Here is a 22,927-nt window from a genome sequence, read left to right as displayed (position 1 = left end):
CGTCGCCATCTAGTGGTCTTAATGCAGATCGTGTTTCAATGTCTGCTATTTCCCTACACCCTTGTTTATTTGTATTTCTATGTCTTATTTTATTGTTTGTTCAAGGTATAATAGCAATTTCATTTAGGAGCAGGATCAACACTACATGATTAATCGGATGTATGTCCACTATCTCTGGCTACTCGCCGCTCAAGCGGACGAGCTTCAGACATGTTTGACTGTTATGCTCATTGTTAAAATTTTGGGGGTGGGGGGTTGGGGGGTCGGGGACGGGGTGGGAGGTGTGTTAGGCCAATTGTCTCTTTTTTGTCTAGTCCAATATTATTTGTTTTTCTGTTTTATTTTTATTATTTTCCTTTTAATCTGTGTCACTGCTCTCTATTTAGTAGGGGTGTGCCCCCCTGGTGTAGATCCCATATGATTCACTTAGTATTTCACGATTTCAAAGTCCTGATTTAGATGACAACTCCCTCTACAATGCAAGGTGGATCAAATAGACACCCAGTTTATATAGTAACCTGGAATGTACGTGGGTTAGGTGGGCCAATTAAAAGATGTAAAGTCCTCTCACACTTAAAGAGCCTCTCAACTGACATAGCTTTTTTACAAGAGACACACTTAGGCCACACCAATTTAATTTGTTGGTTCTCGGATTTTTTCAGGAAAAAGTTGAAGCGAGAGGGCGAAAAAAAATAAATAAATTAGTCGTGTGGTAATGCCACGGATGTAATAAGGGGACTGTTATGTTATACCACCTGTATATCAGCCTCACATGGACCTCCAAAGGAAGGTGCAAGACAGGCAAACACCTGGACATGGAGAAGGACAGTGTAGAAGGGAATTAAGGCAGCCAAATAGACCAGGCACAAAATTAGCTCATAGGGCAAGTATTATATTAATCTGGTTTGAATAAACTGAGATGATTCAACAGTCTGAAACCGCAGTCTTCATTGAACAAGACAGCAAATACAGCATTGTGACCATATCAATGGAATTACAAGCTATTTTAGAATGTTAGACCACTTACAACAGTGACCAACAAGCACAAGTCCCAAAATCAATAAAATAAAAGACCAAAAATAATGTAATCTCACTCTTCTTTGAGTACAGAATGTGCACAAAATACTACTAGTAACAGAAAAAGTTACAGTAATTAAATTTTAACAAAACAAACAGTCCAATCTGATTCAGATTCTTGACTTTTTCTTGGCACTTCAGGGCTCCAGACTAACTTTTTGCGCTGGTTGCACTGGTGCGCCTAAACATTTTTTTAGGTGCACCAGCACAAAATTTATGTGCACCCAAATGTTTTCACCACCCCATACACACACGCACTCAGCTTTAAAAAATAATAATTAAAATAATAACAATAGCAATAATAATAGCAACAATAATATAATTATTATTATTATTATTATTATTATTATTATTATTATTATTATTTTATTATTGTTGCTGTATTTTAAAAGACCTGGAGCATTTCATGTGCTATAGACTAGTCTTCCAAATGTGCTCTTTATAAAAGACATGACAGTAGGCTACCTAACTAACACATCTTGACTACAAGCAGTTTGGCTGGTAGAAAAGACCAAATTAGTAGCCTTTTAGGCAGTATGTGTTTGACTAGTAAGATCAACATACCAGCCTTTTCTGCAATAAGGCTATGCACACGGCACAAGTAGAGTTACAATATGAAGATAGATGGATGGATGGATGGATGGATGGATTTTTTTTTTAACAAACTCTGCTAAAAATGTCATAATTTTTAAAATCATTAGGCACAAATAGCCTAGCCTATGTTTACAGTGGAATCTGAGGTGAATTGGGTTTTGTCTATTTCCCCGTTTTTGAGCGCTCTCCCTCTGCATAATGAGTGTGGTATCTTAGCAAGCGCTACGAACAGACACGACAGCACTAGTGCGCTGCGTCTGCGTTTTTGTGTGGCAATGCGTTTTTGTGTGGCCATTTAGTTTCCCCCCGTGATTGTGACTCTCTCGTGTTTAAAATATCCTCAAGTCATTTTGCTGTTTCTACCGTGATAGTAACTCTCTCGTCCGTTGCAAAACTCGCCTGGTTGAGAACACAAAACTCGCTGGCACACTCGCTGGCACAACTCGGATAGTTGAGCGAAGTCGAACATTCTATTCTGAAACGTCGGGCTGCCTGTGAACGAGGAAGGGGGAGAAATTAAGCTACCGGTAACCCGGGGGGTTGCTTCCTCCAAGCGGGACCATAGTTGTTGTATTACTTTTTTAAAACTGCTATCCCACTCCACTAATTCCACTAAGAGCCATACTGTGTTTCACCGCTGCTACTGCTAACCCCACAGACTTCTATTATAACAGTGGCTAACCCACAGGGGCTTCAACTTTCCATTGCAAGTTTGTCTGTAAAACCATTTGAATGTAACGCGTTTCCTGATTCGCTAGTCGTAATCGGCATGTTGAAAGGAGTGATTTTATTGGTTCTCTACGTCACATGACCTCCAACTACTAAAGAGACACCTCTCCGTTCATGAAAACATGCAGTCTTCGGGTTTTTTTAAGCGATTTCATTTTTTGGGGTATTGAAACTGTTTTTTTTTTTTTTTTCATTTTGATACAAAATACAAGCGGCGAATCCGAGAACCAACAAATTAAATTGGTGTGGCCTTATGCAGAGAAGATCATGTTAGACTACGCAAGCCATGGGTTGGTCAGATCTTCCACTCCAATTTTAACAGTAAATCCAGAGGCGTGGCTATTTTAATTCATAAAAGAATCAGGTTTTCTCCTGATCAGATACACTCTGATCCCTATGGCCGCTATATTATAGTTTCTGGTTTACTCTTTGAAACTCCAGTGGTTTTTGCAAACTTGTATGCACCAAATTGCGATAGCCCAAGTTTCATGTCAAATGTTTTTTCTCAATTACCAAACTTGCATACTCACAAATTAATTTTAGGTGGAGACCTGAACTGCACCACTAGCCCTATTGACCGTTCTCAATCTAAAACAGGGATGCCATCAGCTATGTCCAAGACGTTAACAACTTTCATGGAACAAATTGGCTGTGTTGACCCCTGGCGCTTTTTACATCCTAGTGCTAAGGATTTCTCATACTACTCTGCTGTCCATAAGGTCTTCTCACGTATTGATTATTTTTTTATTGATAAGACTCTTCTACCCTTTCTTAGCAAAGCACAATACTCTGCTATTGTCATTTCTGACCATGCCCCCCATATCTTAGGCCTGTGCCTGCCATCAAGTTCTCCAAGGCATCAAGGGGGATGGAGGCTTAATTCTAGTTTGCTTGCTGATTCTGACTTTTGTAACCATGTCTCCACAAACATAAATGTTTTCTTAGAAATGAATAGATCTGAACAAGTATCTCCTTCTCTCTTATGGGAAACATTGAAAGCATATATCAGAGGTTGTATTATATCGTATAGTACACACCTGGCTAAAAGTAGAAAATTGAAGCAACAAGAATTAACTGATGCCATTATTGACATAGATAGACAACAGGCGATAACAATTACTCCTGATCTAACTGCCAAACGCTTACAATTACAAACTGAATTTGACTTATTATCCACTGGGAAGGCAGAATACCTATTGCAGCGTACAAGAGCAACGTATTATGAGCATGGGGATAGAGCTGGCTGCCTTTTAGCCTCACAGTTGAGACACCAGTGTGCTTCAAGTTTTATTTCACAAATTTTTGATGCTTCCCATAACCTAACTACAGACCGCTCCTCCATAATTTCAGCATTCTCCTCTTTTCACTCTACTCTATATAAATCAGAACCTCCCTCTGATAGTTTGTCCATGGACTCCTTTCTAGATAACCTAGAATCCTCATCTCTAAGTGAAGACCTGTCAGGAAGTTTAGAGGAACCCATTAAGCTAAAAGAAATCACCTTCTGTATTTCTCAAATGCGTAGTCACAAAGCCCCTGGCCCTGATGGCTATCCAGTAGAGTTCTTTAAGAAGTTCTCAACTCAGCTAGCACCCTTACTACTGGATGTTTATAATGACTAATTGGAACAGGGTGTTTTACCTCCAACTCTCAATCAGGTTGAGATTTCCCTTATATTAAAGAAAGACAAGGACCCTAATTTATGTGGCAGTTATAGACCCATCAGTCTACTTAACAATGATGTTAAAATTTTAGCAAAGGTGCTTGCACGCCAACTTGAGACTTGTCTCCCCCATATAATTTCAGAAGACCAAACAGGTTTTATCCTTGGCCGTCAGTTATCATCTAGTGTACGTCGCCTCTTAAATGTGGTTCTATCTCCTTCCGCCTCTCCAACTCCAGAGATGGTTATCTCATTGGACGCAGAACGAACCTTTGACCGAGTCGAATTTAAGTACTTATTTTCTGTATTGCACAAGTTTGGGTTTGGAACTAAATTTATATCTTGGATTTGCCTTTTGTACTCTGCTCCTATGGCTAGTGCTAAAACTAACTCTGACTATCTCTTCCCTTCCCACTGACACGTGGAACTCGCCAGGGGTGTCCCTTGTCACCATTATTATTTGCAATATCCGTAGAACCCCTTTCTATAACCTTGAAATCTTGCCCACATTTCTCTGGTATAATTAGAGGAGGCCTTGAACATAGAGTCTCACTCTATGCTGATGATCTATTGTTATATATTCTTGACTCTCAAATTGTATTGATAACATTGTGGATTTACTTAAGTTGTTTGGAACTTTCTCAGGATACAAATTGAATATTGCTAAGAGTCTTTGTTTTCCTGTCAATCAGTCTGCTAAATTAATCCCTCCAGGTACACTGCCTTTTCAGTTTTTACCCAGTGGCTTTAAATATGTAGGCGTTAATATCTCCCATTCACTTAGCTCTCTTCATAAAAACAATTTTATGAAACTCTTTGAGAATATAAAAACAGACCTTCAGAGATGGCATGCCCTACCTATCTCACTTATTGGCCGGATTGAGACAATCAAAATGAACATACTACCCCGTATCTTATTTCTGTTTCAGACACTCCCTCTCTTTCTACCCAAATCTTTTTTTAAATTATTGGATACCATTATATCCTCTTTTATTTGGACTGGCAAGAATCCCAGGATTCAGAAAAGAATGCTGGAGAGACCCAAGCTGGTAGGGGGTTTTGCTCTACCAAATATGTTGTTATACTACTGGGCAGCCAACATTCAAATGCTTAAAAAATGGTATCATCACCCAGACATTAACTGGTGTGTAATTGAAGCTAACTCTTGCACTACATCCTCACTTCCTGCCTTACTCTTTGCTCCTCTCTCTACACGCCCTTCTCAACACACTAATAATCCTGTGGTACTTTCTTCCTTAAAGATATGGAAGCAGTTTAGGCATCACTTTGGTCTCAAATCTCCATCTGTTTTCCTTCCAATCTGCAACAATCACTTATTTTTACCTTCCAGTATAGATCAGACCTTTATGCGATGGAGAAATGTGGGAGTGGTCTCCTTCAATGACCTTTATTCAGGTAACTCTTTTGTAAGCTTTGCGGACCTGGTCAAAAAATGTGGTATTTCAAACCATGATCTTTTCAGATATTTTCAATTGAGAAATTTCACTAAAGCTCAGTTCTCTTCCTTCCCAACATTGCCAGAGAGAACTTTGATAGAAGACATTATGTTCTCCTCAGTCTTTAATAGTCGCATTTCATCAATACATAATCTTCTCATCTCATCCCAGCAGTCTCCCCTTCTGGGACTTAAGGATACTTGGGAAAGGGAACTTGGTCTTCCATTAGATGAATTCTGGTGGACAGATGTTTTGGCTAGGATTAACACCACATGCATATGTGCACGAATGAGTCTTATTCAATTCAAAGTGGTTTTCAGGCTTCACTATACTAGGGCCAGGTTGAAAAAGCTGTTCCCAGATGCGGATGACCTCTGCATCAGGTGTTCTCACTCTCCAGCAGACCATACACATACTTTCTTCACTTGTCCCAAATTATATGCTTTCTGGTCATCTTTCTTCACCACTTTTTCTGAAGTCCTGAATATTCAAATCTCCCCTTGCCCTTTAATTGCAATTTTTGGTGTGTCCCCTGTTTTAGGGAAATTTAACAGTTACCAGGCGGATGTTATCGCATTTGCTGCACTGATAGCCAAACGCCAAATACTACTTCACTGGAAGAGCCCTAAACCACCTGGCTCTTGTTCCTGGTTTAGAGAGCTTTTGTCTTTCCTACACTTAGAGAAAATTAAGCATACAGTTAGAGGATCCTTGAAAACATTCCATAAAACGTGGGACTCCCTCCTTTCCTATGATCCACAAAATATTAACCAAGTATCCGACAATGAAGATTAGTGACACCCCCCCCCTTTAAGATTTGTTTTTATATGCATGTTTTGTTTTATTTTATCTTTCATTTTGTTATTTATCAATTTTGTTTTTATTTTTATTTTCCTTTTCATATATGTCTATTCGTGTATGTGTATCTTTCTAAGTTGTAATGTATAGGCCGTCTTGTCCTTCCCATATAATGTTTTAAGTTACTTTCATTACATGGGTGGAGTTGGGGTGGCGGGTGGGTGTGTTGGGGGTATGGGTTAAGTTGTTTGAAAAATGAAAAAAACTATGGTAGGCCTATGTAATTGTGATATATCTGGCTGTATTACTTTGATGGTTTGCCTAATAAACATATTATATAAAAAAAAAAAACATATATATTCTGATCTACCTCTAGGGTACACTTAAGCGGCATTTTAAATAACCAAGCATTGTCCAAAGAGAACTTGAGACTTCCATCCAAAGAATCTGGTTCAAAGAGCATGGATTACTTTACTTTCAAAACAAGCATCGATATTGACCCTCGCTGACTGCACAATAAAAAGGCAAAACAACCCCATCTGCCACGGGACTGTCATGAGGGGAATTACAAAATCAGAGCAGACGTGAACAAAGACAGACACTGTTGCATGAAAACGCATAAAGCAAAATGAGGAATTAACATGTATAACAGCACGGCCACTTCATCATACATTAAGATAGCGTTAAAATCTGCTATACAAAATAATTGACATATCCCTGAGACCCCGCCCTACGGACGTCCACGTGTGAAGTTAGTTTAGCCCCAAAACAGTGAGCCCCTCCCTCGGCCTATGAGCGCCTGCGCTTGGTAAACAAATCGAGAGTTTTCATGCGTGGCAACAATACCGCTGCGTCTTTTTAGATGCCCCATAATGTGCAATGACAGCGATTGCATACCAAACATCCATATTTATCCCAAAGCATGGAGTAAGTTTTACCGCACACTGCACAACAGTGTGGCTATTCGCCAGGGCTGAACAAAAAACTTCCCTTGACAGGCTGCAGAAAACACAATGCCTGCGAGACAAGCGACAAGACATGATCTGTGCGCATACCCAATGCATGGGAACGAAATAGCAAGACATGTAGAATAGAGGAGGTGGACGATTGCAGAATGAGTATAATGTCAAGTTAGCTTCCAGTCCGAGCTTGCTACCTCAAAAAATCGAGCCAGCCGCCAGCTAGCTATTAGCCTTCACTGGTGCAGTTTCTACGCAGCGCACTCGCGGAGGCAAAGCAGTTTTTTTTTCAAGTGCCCGTTAAAGTCATAAGAAAACGCATGGCACATATAAGCGGTCGAGAATACATCTTCACGCCTGTAAGAGCACACACTAGCAGGTTTTGATACAAAACATTTTTTTAAATGTAATTGCAATAGTGGTGCATGCACAGACCCAAATAATCCTCACCTGACGCCGCCATGACGGAGAAACTCTGCGTATCATTTTCCCGGATGCAGGCGTCACCATCCCACTGAATCGACGCATCACCGAGTGATGCGCGGGTACATTTGGAAACGATTTGGACCAACTAAACAACTGGGCCAAATATTGTTCATTAGAAAGTGATACCTGACATGCTGTCTGGCTAACACCCCCTTTTATTTGTTCGAAACAACAAATATATGGTTTTATTTGCTACATTATAATTCAGAGCACCACAGCGTGTTGATATGGTGCCATTACGCATGGCAGTTTAACGTGGACTACATGTGACCAAGGTAAGCAACCTTTGTGTTACGCCTTGTGCCAGTGCTGTTGTCATGGACAGCAGTAGTATTCTGACAAGTGAATGTAGATCTTACTACCATGCCATGCGCTATGAGTGGAAAGCTAACGCAGCGCCTTGGTGCACCCCCCTCTCCAACTCCATCTCAGCAACAGTTTGCTTATTTCCCGTGCATTTACTTTTTTCATTATTTAGAATAATAATACTAATAATACTAATACTACTACTACTACTACTAATAATAATAGTAATAATAGTTAATAGTTAGTAGTTGTTGTTGCTATTCTTATTATTGTTGTTATTATGTAATAAAAGTGTATCAAGTTTGGGCGCAAGCAAGTGCCCATTCCATTTGACGCTAACCGCCACGTGACAGGTAGAAAAAGGTGCGCCGGGGGGCGGGTCTCAGTGTAGCTTGTCTGTGGTCTACTCTCACTCACCTGGGGGCAAAGTGAAATCTTTACGGAATCCCGGAGCTTTGATTGTGCTACAGCGTTAGAGGTGTGTATTCACATCATGACTTCTCCCGTGCAAGCGGGTTTTCACAGAGTTGAGATTCAGAAAACAACCTGGGATGTCTCGGACAGATACACATCTTTGCAAGCCATTGGTTCCGGTGCCTATGGGACGGTCTGGTAAGAGCGGCACTGCACATTATCTATATGTATGGATTGTCAAAAGTTGATTGTATCCTAAATTCATTGAAATCAATATCAGAAGCAATTTCTGGAACAGAAACAAAACGGCACTGCAATAGTATAAACCGTGTAATTATATCTTCACTCACATGTTTTCACAGTCCCCCCTAAATCTTTCATATAACATGACTGTCATCTCCAGTAACCAACAAGTGGATTCCTGTTACACATGTTGGTACAGGCTGAGATGGGACAGTGAGATACAGTAGCTAAATAAGGGATGAGACAGGAGCTAAATAAGTTATTACAGACATATGCATGCTTTCTACAGAAGGTTATGAGTGACCTAGAAGGCTTACAACATGGTAACAAGATGAAGTTACAACATACTTCAGTTTTCACCAACCACTATTTTGAAGCCATTCATGTCAGTGCATGTTGTCAGTATTGATCTTTGTGTCTGTTATTGTTGTTATTCTGCACACCTTTAGTTCTGCCATTGATCAAAAAACAAAAGAAAAGGTGGCCATCAAAAAGCTGTATCGTCCATTTGAGTCATTGATATTCGCCAAAAGGGCTTACCGTGAAGTTCGACTGCTCAGACACATACAACATGACAATGTAAGTTCCAAGGTCTTATCCATTACACCTTGAAATCATGATCAATGTTTACATTCTTTACATTTGTTACAGTGAATTCATAGGTAATGGGGAAAATGCTATTTAATGCTCAAAACCAACCATTAAAGTTGCAGGAACATGCTTTGCCTGGCACTGTCATTTAATACCAAACCAGTTTTGTTGTATTTTGGCGAAAAAAAGTAGTGCAGTACCCTCATACCATTTTTGTTGACATGCACTACATAAATGAGTGACTGTCAGCAAACAACAACATCCCTGTGCACTCTGTGATTAATCATAACTTCACATGAGGGTTCAAGGAGACTTGTTTTACTTAGACCTTCTGTCCATACTGTACTGTACCTAATGAATATTTTGTATAGCAGGACATGTCAAAAAGTGTCAGTGTGTATTATGAGGGTACTTTTCTTCAGGTTTTAAACCTTTTTTTAATGTATTGCATTTGGCTTTTTAAAGGTGATCTCGTTGTTGAACGTCTTCACACCTGATGCCACTCTGGACAAATTCCAGACCTTGTGAGTAGGGCCTTAGAAAAGATGCATTCCTGTGTTAGAATTCCCAGCTTGTTGAGACAAGCCATTTAATCTGGGTCATGTCTCTCTCTCTCTCTCTCTCTCTCTCTCTCTCTCTCTCTCTCTCTCTCTCTCTCTCTCTCTCTCTCTCTCTCTCTCTCTCTGTCTGTCTGTCCAGTCTGTCTGTCTGTCTGTGTCTGTCTGTCTCTCTCTCTCTCTCTCTCTCTCTCTCTCTCTCTCTCTCTCTCTCTCTCCCTCTGTCTCTGTCTCTGTCTCTCTCTATTACAATCGTTTTCCATAATAATTTATGTGTGTTTGTTCACGCATGTACTCTGTTTATGTGCATATCTCTAAATTACTTGGTCAATGTTAGTCAATGCACATACATGTATTTCAAATACTTTGTGTGTGTGTTTGTGTAGGCATATCTACATTACTTGATCAATAATGGTCTGTTAATGTCAATAAATGTCAAATGTTAATGCCAAAAATGTCAATAACATTTTTCAAATACTGCGTGTGTGTGTGTGTGTGTGTGTGTGTGTGTGTGTGTGTGTGTGTGTGTGTGTGTGTGTGTGTGTGTGTGTGTGTGTGTGTGTGTGTGTGCATGTGTGCCTGGCTGAATCACTCTCTGTGTGTAGTACTACTATTGCATGTAGTTGCTACATTACCTGATTTATAATACTATAGTCTCAAAATCAAAATGTAACATTAGTTCTCTCCTCTCTACTTCATGCGAAGACTTAATGGATAACTAAATGGATGTCTTAGTCAAATGTTATGTAATAACCTTACAAGTCTCTACTCATTCAGTCTGTCTATTAGGCAGAGCTGTTATCACTGTGTCAACATCACCCTGTGTAGGAATGTGCTTGACATTTTGCTTTGGCCTTTTCAAGTTACCAATTTACAGGTACTGTAAATATTGCTGAAATGCTCTGAATGTATCATTTCTGTTACAGTTATATGGTGATGCCCTTTGTGGCCCAAGATCTTGGTCACATCATGAAGAGAAAGAGACTCTCAGAGAGAATTATCATCTATTTATTCTACCAAATCTTAAGGGGACTGAAGGTTTGTTCAGTCGTTTGAGTTGTCTTTGTTGTTATGCTATACCATCATTATTCTGTCTACATTACACTATTGTACAATTATATTCACTATTTTTCCCTGATGAAGAGTAATTGTCAAACTAAATTTAGGCCTACTTTTTCTTGTTTCTATTTCAGTACATTCATTCAGCTGGCATCATACATCGCGTGGGTATTTTGTCGAACTCTTTGAATTATGTAATAAAGTGTGTTGCTTTCCAATATGGCTACACGCACGCACGCACACACACACACACATACAGACACACACACACACACACACACACACACACACACACACACACACACACACACACACACACACACACACACACACACACACACACACACACACATATACAGACACACACCCACACACACACACACATGCGCGTGTGTACGCGTGCACACACACACACACACACACACACACACACACACACACACACACACACACACACACACACACACACACACACACACACACACACACACACTAGTTACACACTAGTCACACACTGCTTTTTCACCGGTATAAAATGTGTCTTTGTGTTATAGGATCTCAAGCCTGGCAACCTGGCTGTCAATGAAAACTGTGAATTAAAGGTAATATAGAGCCTAGCTACAGCAATTCATTTACCATCACCTGATACTGTACTGCTGTGGTTCTTAACCTGGGGTACAGGCACCCCTTGGGTTTGTTCCAGAGATTCCAGGGGGTGCGCAAAATTTGGTTTGTGTTGAAGTTATGACCAAAATTCTGCTTGCGAAAATCACAATTAGGCCAAATCAAAACCAAATTAGTTTACTTGAAGAAGAATTTGATGGTGGTGGTAAGTATTCATGAAAAAGGTAACATTAGTGAATGGGTAGCATGGATTCTGGAAATAAACAGCTAAAAATCTCACACAGTGTCCCTTTAAGGCAGGGGTGGGCAATTATTTTGGCCCAAGGGCCACATTGGGTTTAGAAAGTTGACCAAAGGGCCGGATGTCGTAGGCAACTTGCCCGTGCCAATAATAAGAAATGGTGTACGCCAACATAATTACACCATTGTCAGTTATGCCATTCCTGCTAATTGTATCTAGATGTAGACTTTAGTAATCTTAGGTTTCCAAGACCCTTGTTTTAGGTAGCGCATTGAAGAATGAGTGACCATGTGAATCTGCATTTTTTTTCTTGGAAAGGCTCTGAGGGCCGCATGAAATGGCCGAGCGGGCCGCATGTGGCCCCCGGGCCTGAGTTTGCCCACGTCTGCTTTAAGGTATTGATTAATGTATCAGACAAGAATCATTGTAATAAAACACTTTTCAGTGTTTATACATATGTAGAATTTTCAGTTTGGGGTGTGCGTCTTGTCTTCGGCACAGGTAAGGGGGCTAAAAAAAGGTAAAGAACCACTGTGCTGTACAACCGAACCTTGAAGAAGCCTATGTTGTACAGAGCACAAGGAGACAATAGGCCCATTGTTGAAGATAATATAAAAGCTGCTGCCGGTGGGTCTTCGTAATTGCAGGACCTTGGCCTTGGAATGACGGCAGATAACATCCAGGTCCCTCCCCCCGGTTCCCACCCTTTCCTGTCCTCCTGAACGGCCCTCCTGTATTTCTACTCTTCAGCCTGTTGCAGGCTGTTGTACATCAGAAAAAAAAACTAAAACTCATGTACGCTGACAATTTCTCTTTATCCACGACATTTCAGTTTCAAATAAATTTTGATCTGATGTTATTAGCATTACATTACATTGCATTTGGCAGACGCTTTATAACCAAAGCGACTTTCGAAAGAGGATATAATCATAGCCAACATCACTAGCAAATACAAAGTGCACAGGAAATATACAGAACAACAAGTGCAGATGCAAAGAAGGGTTAGTACATTACATTACATTGCATTTGGCAGACGCTTTATAACATCTGATCTGATGAAGGTCAAAGGTTAAAGTGAAATAGTGCGGGAGTTATAAAGTTTTATAGACCTATGGGTTGTCTCCAATGTGCCTGCCAGCAAAACAATCCCAAGTTGTGCGCTAGTGCACATAGCACAGCTTGCTCAGGTGAATACACGTAAGTAGCTTGATTGACAGGAGCTGCCACTCCCTTCTTCATTCCGACAGGTTCCTAAATCCTAATCCTCGCTGTGAGCATAATATTTCAGCAAATCCGATTACTGGCTGTAGGTGGTGCCAAAGGGGTCGTAATTTTTCTCGATTTTCAGTGACTTGTAGTACTGTTTCTGACAGCACAAGTATGTTCAAGAATGTCCTCAGCTTGCCTTAAGTGAAGGATTCTTCAGCGCAACTGACATTAATCAGCCTTCTTTTATTTGAGAGTCACAGTATTTACATCCCTTGGTTTTGGCTAACAGGCAGAATGTAGGTAAATGTAGTGCTGTGATTCTTCTCACAAAAGTCAAAATTGCAGCAAGTTTTGTTAATGTCTAAGGACACATGATGGCTAATTTTCACTATGTCCTACACATTGTACCTTTTTTGGGGGAGAACGGGGTTGGTTATCACAAGTTTTTACGGTTGTCACACTCGTCATATCTCAGCCTCCAAAGGTCGCTGATCAAAACAATTGACACAAAAATGTCTGTAATTAGTGTAAATACAGTGATAGTGGAGGTAAAAACATTACAACTGTGAGATGAGGCAACATGATGTGTTTTTCACAAGGTGCCTTTGACAGCCCATTGAAGGCAATTGATTTCTTTGGAATCTATGACTATACAAATGTACCTGACACATGAAGCATTGAATCGATATAGAAATGGTTTCCCTACAACATACCGTTTTTCCTGAAATCAGATGAAATCAGTGAAAAATAGGACAACCATCCCCAGTCTCCCCTCTACTATTTATTATAACACACATCTATTAATTCTGTCCTCTGGTAGATCTTGGATTTTGGTTTGGCCCGACAGACGGAGATGGAGATGACGGGTTATGTGGTGACACGCTGGTACAGGGCTCCAGAGGTCATCTTCAACTGGATGCACTACAGCCAGACAGGTCAGCGCTGTGCTGCTGTACAAAGGCAATGTGCAGTAACTGTGGCCCTAAAGCTTCTTTGTCAAAGCCACAATACAGGCTAGGTTATATGCTATACCTGAAATGGCATTCTTCTTATTTAAAAATCTTAGTGGTGCTCTTTGGTGTGGGGGAAAACAAAGTCTCATCGAAAAGGAGTGCCTTTACATAAGTGTTGCCTCCTGAATGTTTGCTTTTTCGAATGAACAGGTTCTTGCAAATATGTGTGATTTTACTGCTTGTTTGTTTTATTCTCAGTCTGTTTAATGGTCTCTCTCTCTCTCTTCCTGTATTCAGTGGACGTATGGTCTGCAGCGTGTATTCTGGCGGAGATGCTCACCGGCCAAGTTCTCTTTCCTGGCAATGACAGTATCCTTTGGTTTCTCTACATTCCACTGAGGAACACCCTGTGTCGTTCTCTAATGCCACTACGTATATTCACCTGTAATTATGACATTACACTTAAGTGAGTGTACAACATGAGGAGGGACACCCAGTAGGCTATGTGTTGTGTCCCTCCTTCTTAGTACCTTCTAGTAATCAATATTACCGGACACATAGAGCAACACAGACCACTTCTTACTGGTACAATGGTGGTTTATTATCAAACTGAAGGTTGCCTAGGTTACATCGAATGTCCTAGTGGCAGTATGCCCTCACGTGGTAATCCTTGGTATGGTCATACATAACACTATGTACAATAATTTATGGCATTTTCAGATTATTGTATATTAATCCATTTCAGATTATTTGGATACTGTGTTTGCCCAATGCATCGTCTGGTTTCATTTCTGTAAACTGAGTGGAGCCACTAGGTGGCGACAGAGTGACAAGGGTATTTTCCCGCCTTTCCAACTCAATAGTCAATATGTTACATCACCATTAGCTGACACTTTTATCCAAAGTGGCTTACAGACATTACAGACTATTAGTTACAGTCCCTTCAGCAGTGTGGGCACCTTGCTGAAGACACCTATCCTGGAGCAGTTTGGGGATAGGCACCTTGCTCAAGGGCACCTCAACCATGGAGGCGGGTAGGGATTGGTAAGGGTGGTGATTGAACCTGCAACCCTGTGATCTACACTCCAACTCCCAAACCATTACACCACGGCTGGCTTATAATATTCTCACAGTCTCTCAGTCACAGCAATGTTGTTAGGATGTAGTAGTTGAGGCTTTTTCAGCATACATTGAGTTCTGCACCAAAAGGCTGCTGCTCAGGCACCTCAGACCCTTTTCACGACTCGCTGCACAGTTCAAAATGCCACACCACACACACACACACACACACACACACACGCACACACACACACGCACACACACACACACACACACACACACACACACACACACACACACACACACACACACACACACACACACACACACACACACTACCTCAACAGCTAGAGTTGAAAAGAGCTGTTTGAGGGCCCCTTGAACACTTACAATAGACCCTTGGAGGACCACAGCTGTGAATGGCTGAAGGTCAGAGACTCGGGAGTCAGTGGCATCCCCACAGATTCGGGTGATAAATGGAAGCAGTGAAAGAGGACAAGAAGTTGGTTGGTGTGAGAGCGAGGTGATGCAGAGGACAGAGATGGAAGGAGATAAATGGGTGTCTCTGTGACCAGCCCCGAGGGAAACAGCTGAGAGGAGAACAGGAACACGGACTTGTCTTACTGAGACCGCCTCTTGGAAGATAAAAGACGCGTCGCTGTGTAACAACAGCAACCAGTGTTGTTTGAAAGTAGTGTCCCCTGTGCATGCATGTGTGTGTGTTTGTGTGTGTGTGTGTGTGTGTGAGTGTGTGTGTGTGTTTGTGTGTGTGTGTGTGTGTGTGCACGTGTGTGTTTGTGTGTGTGCATGCATGCGTGTGTGTGCGTGCCTGGGTGCGTGTGTGCGCACATGTGCGTTTGTGTGCATGCATGTGTGGGAGTGTGTGCTTGCACGCATGCATGTGTGTTTAACATCGGCCCGCGGACAGCCTTAAAGGAAGTCTCTGAAATGCCATTGCAAACCAATTCTGGCCCCTGTGCTGTCCCTGGGCACGGCACAACTGACTCTCTTTCCCCACCTGTATTATTTACATCGTATGCATGCGTTCATGTCTGCACTGTGTTGTCCTTGACGTCCTCTCTCAGGCATCGATCAGCTGAAGAAGATCCTGAGGGTCACAGGCACGCCAGAGTCCTCCCTCTTCCAGAAGATGCAGAGTGAAGATGTAGCCTACTCTTCCTTACTGTTCCGTGAGCACCACATGTAGAGTACTGATGCAGACAGATAGGGCTGGACTGGTATATGATATGATATGGCATACAGGGCATTTTCCCGCTGGGCCGACGACAGCCGATGCTTTTGTTTTGTTGTTTGTTTCTTTCAAATGTTCCCCTACGTAGAGACCGGCCCACAATTTAGATGGGGCGGCCCATCAGTGCTAGCCTGGCTCTCACGCAGACCCTTTGTGCTTCGTGCATCTTCGTTAAACTTCCATCTGCGTGAGAACCAGGTTACATCAGTGGATCCTTAATATACATTGGACTGAGCCCATCATAATTGTAGTATGGGGGTGCGTTTGGAGGGGCTGGCCTATGCCAGAAGTGGCCAGTCCAGTTAATGGTACCAGTCCAGCCCTGCAGACAGATGCACTATAGAGTTATGCGGAGTTGTATAAAGTAGAAGTGAAGTTGAAACCATGTAATATCATACCACTAGTGTTGTAATCACATCTGTAAGAGTACCTCTACTTCTGCTTTATACAGCTCTGGTGTTATGTTAGCAAATTAAATATCTGCCCTGGGTATAGTCTAGAGATGTACGGTATATTTCCCATAGGGCATGTAGCCAAGCAATGTAGATGTACCTACAGTTAGCAAATGATCTGTCCTTTTTAAATGCATTATTTTCATAATTCCCTAAAAGTTTGTTCATGCAAAATTCACCTTCATTTCTTCAGAGTGGAAGACAATTCCATTTGGATACTATTTCATGTTAGGTTACACAAGGATGTTTATGTAGCTGCATAGCTGCTGTGAACAAACGTCAAGTGCCATTGTGAATGTATCAGCATGTGGCATCAAACCCCTTTCTTCTGTAAATCCACAGGCTCGCTCGTATGTGCAGTCCTTGCCCATTCAAAAGAAGAAAGACTTCAAAGAGGTCTTTCCCTCGATGGACACTAAAGGTTTGTTTGCTACTGTCGTTCTGAGTATCGTACACAAGGTGGCAGTGTGGTGTGTTGAAGAGCATGATAGCGAAAGACAAAAGCCAAAGCCCACCTGGGAAACTCCACCTCCCGTTGTCACTGTGACACAGCACTCCACAGCACACAAGTGCACACTGCACACAACAAAATTGCATTTATGCCTCAATTGTGCAAGGGGGCAGTCCCCAATGGTGCCCAAAGGGAGCAGTGTGGTGTGACCATGCTCAGGGTACCTCAGTCATGGAGGAAGATGGAGGAGCACTGGTTAATTACTACCATCCACCTGGTGGGAAGTCGAACCGGCAACCTTTGAGCTACAAGTCTGACACCCTAACCGCTTACCCATGACTGCCCATGTGCTGTACAATCAGGTTGGTGGGGGGAGTAATAAACTAGTGCTCTCCCCCATCCTCCGCCATGACTGAGATACACTGAGCATGGTACCGTCCCGCCACACTGCTCCATTGGATCGCCATTGGAGGCTGCCCCCTTGCACGGGTGAGGCATAAATGCAATTTCGTTGTGTGCAGTGAGCACTGTGTGCTGTGGAGTGCTGTGTCACAATGACAATGGGATTTGGAGTTTCCCAGTTGGGCTTTTGCTTTTGCTTTCGGCCTTTCTCTCTCCCTCCTGTCTTTGTCTCCCATCCTTTCTCCCCTCCTTCCTCTGTCCTGTGTGTCTCATCTCACCTTGCCTCTGTCCCCTGTCCCCTCTCTCCATATCCATATCCCATTCCTATATCCCTTGTATATCACCTCTGTCCTCTGTCCTCTGTCCCCTCTCTCTCCATGTCCATATCCCATTCTTCTACAGTATTCTTCTACCCCTTGTGTCTCATCTCATCTCTGTCCCCTGTCTCCTGTCCCCACTCTCTCCATATCCATATCCCATTCTTCTACAGTATTTTTCAATCCCTTGTGTCTCATCTCATCTCTTGCCTGTGTCCCCTATCTCCTGTCTCCTGTCCCCTGTCTCCTGTCTCCGGTCCCCTGTCTCCTGTCCCCTGTCTCCTGTCCCCTGTCCTCTCTCTCTCCATGTCCATATCCCATTCTTCCACAGTATTCTTCTACCCCTTATGTTTCATCTCATCTCTTGCCTGTGTGTCCCCTGTCCCCTGTCCCCTCTCTCCATATCCATATCCCACTGTGTCTCATTGTGTCTTGTGTCTCGTCTCATCTTGCCTGTGTGTCCCCTGTCCCCTGCCCCCTCTCTCTCCATATCCATATCCCACTGTGTCTCATTGTGTCTTGTGTCTCGTCTCATCTTGCCTGTGTGTCCCCTGTCTCCTCTCTCGCCAGCGGTGTCCATGCTGGAGGCTATGCTGCTGCTGGACCCTGAGGCTCGCATGACGGCCGCGGAGGGCCTGGCTCACCCCTACCTGTCCGAGTTCCACGACCCCGAGAGCGAGCCGGAGTCTCTCCCTTACGACGACTCCTTCGAGAGCCTGGAGCTGGATACGAGCGAGTGGAAGAGTAAGGCTGCATTTAAAGATGTCCTCTCATCATTATTTCATGAATACTGCTGTGTTCCCCATTGTTATTGAATGTGTTACGCATTGGTCCTGTTTAAAAAAACGTTCTGGTTGCAAGCTAGCAAGGTGGCTTGTGGACAAACGAGAGGGTATTCCAGGTTTTTCGTGGATATCCGTCTCTGATTGGCTCCCTCCTCCTGCTCTGCAGAGAGATTCTAAAGGTTATAGACTCGCCACTTCCCCAGGTGGTACTGCACTATAGGGGCGCCAACGGAGGCGTGTAGGCTCCATTCAGGGCTGTGCTCTCTCGACAGCGACCCCTAGGCAAACTGCAGGCATGGGTTGACTAGAGTGGTGAGGCTGTATGTAAACTGGCTGTGTGCTCTGTGTGTATCTGAGAGTAGCAACCAGCTGATAGCTAGGCTAAGCTAGGTTTCGGGCCACCAGGCGTTGCTTGTTTTTAAAACAAGCAGAAAAAAATACTCAACATGTTTTTAGAAAAATTGGTCGACATAACCTCATGTGGGCAACGCCTTCATTCGATGTGATGCAACACAGGCAGGCTTTCGTGATTCGCTCCTGGCTCTGCATTGTTTATGTGAATTGGGAAACACAGCCAGGCGAGGTGACGCACCACTATGAAGCCTTGCATGTGAGTTTAACTTGGGGTGACTGTCCGACAGAGGTTTAATTCAATATCTCGGAAGAGCACAATTCAAAGGTCATTTTCTCATTTGCTGCCGGGATGTTAAATGAGACAAAGTCTTGTGGATAGGCTGACAGCGGGGAAACTTTATTGTTTTCTTCAAGGAAGGCGGGGCATCAGCTAAGTGTGAGGACACAATCACAGGTCGAGGATGGGAGTTAGGATAATGGAAAGAATCCACTGTATATCACCCTGGTCTGAAAACCAGGAAGTGTCATTCACCGATTTGGTCCAATAGCGTGCAGACATGATGCCTTAACTTCGTCCAATTGTGTCACTCTGCAGTTTAGCAACTTAATGCTCAAATAGAAAGCAATTGGTTTAATAAGAAAAATAAAGCCTCAAGGTAATGTGGTACAAACAATTCCCAAATCTTGTGAGGTGAGACGGTTTCCACCGAGTGAAATGAAACTTGCTTATGCATCAGACCACAGGCATGTAAAGAGGCAACCCAAAGTTTCATAAATCTGAAAATTGTACACTGAAATCTCTTTGAGACTTGGTCTAACCAAGAGCTTAACAAGTAACATTTCCCAAACTGCATGTTAACCAGCCTCCATTGGTTTGCTAATGGTTGTTTGCTTCCTGCCAAAGTAGGAGGAGTTCCCGATTTTTCGGGAGCTAAGAAAGTGCTTGCATTGCTCTTGACCTGACTAGTAGCAACGCTGAAAGTGTTGCGTCACTAGCAGGTCATGGCCTGGCTACAGCAATATTACACCGAGGACCCAGGTTCGATCCCGAGGTTGTTTCCAAATCCTCCCTTGTCTCTCTCTCTCACTTGCCTCCTCTCACCATCTTACGCTGTCCTATCGAATAAAGGTATAAAAGCCCCTTAAAGATCTAAATGTAATGTGTTTGATGGTACTAACTGTATGTTTGTTTCTTCCAGGTCTCATCCACATGGACATCATGACCTTTGACCCCGACAACCCCGGATTGGTGGCAATATAGCACTACTTGGTAAAACACCTGCAGCGCAGCTACATGTTACAGACTGAAAGGGCTTAAGAGATAGAGAGTGTAATTCTATAGTGGTTTGTTTAGTAGTTTGTTTCATGCTGCCTATTCACAAATGTTATCTTTTTCATGAATATTTATCACCACCATCAACTTCAGTATTCATTGTGACTGGGAAATTTGTACTTGACATGCACTGTACATGAAAAGGTGGATCTTCTCAGTGTCTGCCATTTTGCATTTCCAGTAAAATACATATTTGGCTGCAAAACGTACTGTACTTTGGTCACACCATAAATATTAGTTTATTACTTCATAAATATTCATATATGCAAAGTTTGTGAATAGGCCGCATACGTTAACTAGAAACGCACTCAGAGAGTGCAGACCTCTGCCGAGGAGACTGTCTGATAGAACATTTGATTACGTTAAACCCCTTTCTGCTGTTTTTGTGGAGAGAAACTGGAATGATAAAACATTTTTGGATCTGGATCGTGATCTGGATCACCATAAAAATTGAATCACTTGTTCCTTGTGTCATTTCCAACAACGCGACCGAAATCATGACCTCCTTGGCAGAAGATATTACATACTCCCTTAGAACCTTTAATGAGTTGAGTTGTACAGTTTTTTTGTCTTCATCATCATCAGACACCACTGCCATGTTATATGTCTGATAAAATCATAAATGCATCTATGGGCCTTGGTAAATCATATTAAAATGGTGTTGTTGACATACAAAGTTGAAATACGTAGTTATACATGGGTTCTCAGTGTTTATCAACACAATGTTATGAGGAGGGGCAAGACACTGGCAGCCAACCATGTGAGCAATTTTCCAACAATCTGAGGTTGAGTTGTGCGCAGCTAGGTTGGTGCAGTCAGGTTATAAACAAAATTTAGAACCCATATATTGCATGATGCCCAAGTCTTCTTCCTACAGTTTCATTGGAGGAGCTTGACTAAGCTTTTATTTTGAAAACCACTTTGACTGTTTCACTGACCAAATAAGCTGCTTCTGATAAAGATCTAAACTAAATGTAATAGACTAATAATATACTGCAATCTAACATTTCTATGTGTGTCATCCACAGGGCATTTATGTCAAGAGTAATTTAGCCATATATTTTCACATTTCAGTGAGGATAGAGCGAATTTGTTACATAATTTTCCGTCTTTAGATGTGCACCACTGTCATCAGGAGAAACTAGCTTTTTACTTGTGTATGGTTTGTAACCACAAGATGTCACTATTCTCAATAAGAGATGAAAATGTTTGAATAATGAAAAAAAACTATGCAAAGGATCTACAGTTTAGAATGTTGTGTGTTGACAAAATAAATGTTTTGAGTGTTGTATTTACATTGTTTTTATTATTTGTGAGGTAACAACCACTTTATGTGGAATTATTGCTGATTATGGTGGTGGTGTCTGAAATTTTCATTCATCCATTCACTCATTCACTCATTCATTCATTCATTCATTCATTCATTCATTCATTCATTCATTCATTCATTCATTCATTCATTCATTCATTCATTCATTCATTCATTCATTCATTCATTCATTCATTCATTCATTCACTATAGGCCACTGCATGCTGGGGAGGCGGGGTGGGTGGCTTGTTTGTTCCCTATACAGTACACAACACAGTGAAGCAGTGAGCATTTTGGATTTGGCCAATGTGCCTAAAATACTAAATGCTGTTAAAAAAAACCTCATTGTTTCTCAAAGACCCTTCAGGTAAATGCAGGGAACGGCGATGAAGGTATAACAATATAATATGGGCCCACTGAGGGCTATATAGGCACTATTATTAGACTCTATTATTATGAATAAAGGGCTATAAACTGCACTGTATATTGTTTCATGAGATGTCTGCAGAGTCAGACCAACCATATGGATGTGATTGTATTTATATAGGCCCTATATTCCATGCTTGAAACCCACATGACCCTTTTGATGCATGCTGATCTGATTACTCCCCTCTGGCTTTTAAACAAGTACAGTAGTAACTCCGTTCTGTTCACACCATGGAAATTAAAGGCTTTGTTGAGGTTTTGGTCAGATGGGGCATTATAGATTTAACAAATTGAATAACAGACCCATGTGCACATATTCATGTTCACACTCTGCAAATGAAAGGCCTTATCGAGGTGTTGGGGAGAGGGGGGTTATTATAGATTTGACCAATTGAACCACAGAGACCCACGTGTCCCCATTCAATTGCATGCAATGGCTACAGTACATTGATGAGAAAATGACTTTGAAAAGCTGCCCACCAGTGTGTAGATCAATGCTAAGTGGCCGGTTAAGTGAGAGTTCATTCAAGACGAAACAAAACAGTTGGTAATCAGAGAAGTGCATGTGAAACTCACCTAGTTTCCAGTCAGGCCCTGCAAACCACCAGGGCTGTGAAACATGTGGTACAGGATCACGATGAAAACCAAATGTCAGCGTGGGACCAAGCCATAGAAAAATGCCTCACAACCAGATGTAGGCCTACATTTATTGAGAATAGCAAAGTAGGCAATATGGTGCAACTGGATGAACTGATTATTACCATGTTTACTGTAAGTTGCAATTCAACAAAAAAGCAATATGCAGCAACTGGATGAACTAATCGCAA

General features: G+C 42.0%; 2 protein-coding genes across 4 annotated transcripts in view; one reads left to right on the top strand and one right to left on the bottom strand.

Annotated features, from left to right (window-relative positions):
- Positions 1-7,774, bottom strand: part of eif4ba (eukaryotic translation initiation factor 4Ba) — a 38,796-nt gene extending 31,022 nt beyond the window's left edge. For 2 of the 3 annotated variants that reach the window (XM_063209233.1, XM_063209230.1), the window contains exon 1: positions 7,713-7,741. In XM_063209233.1, coding sequence (XP_063065303.1) covers positions 7,713-7,740 — 28 coding nt within the window. In that variant the 5' untranslated portion in view covers position 7,741. Of the gene's footprint in view, positions 1-7,712 lie in introns of all 3 variants that reach the window. The other variant, XM_063209231.1, reaches the window with a different exon arrangement.
- A 749-nt stretch (positions 7,775-8,523) lies between these two features.
- zgc:171775 (STKc_p38 domain-containing protein) lies at positions 8,524-21,705 on the top strand. The gene is made up of 12 exons (XM_063209229.1): positions 8,524-8,681; positions 9,176-9,305; positions 9,783-9,841; positions 10,801-10,912; positions 11,068-11,097; positions 11,488-11,535; positions 13,828-13,942; positions 14,258-14,329; positions 16,105-16,184; positions 17,066-17,144; positions 18,464-18,637; positions 20,232-21,705. Exons 1-12 carry the CDS (start codon positions 8,563-8,565, stop codon positions 20,291-20,293), a joined length of 1,080 nt encoding a protein of 359 aa, XP_063065299.1. The 5' UTR covers positions 8,524-8,562; the 3' UTR covers positions 20,294-21,705.
- Positions 21,706-22,927: the final 1,222 nt, after the last annotated feature.

This window comes from Engraulis encrasicolus, chromosome 10 (genome assembly GCF_034702125.1).
Source record: "Engraulis encrasicolus isolate BLACKSEA-1 chromosome 10, IST_EnEncr_1.0, whole genome shotgun sequence".
NCBI classification, from domain to species: domain Eukaryota; kingdom Metazoa; phylum Chordata; class Actinopteri; order Clupeiformes; family Engraulidae; genus Engraulis; species Engraulis encrasicolus.
The sequence above is the reverse complement of the archived record's forward strand: the minus strand, read 5'-3'. Positions and strand labels throughout refer to the sequence as shown.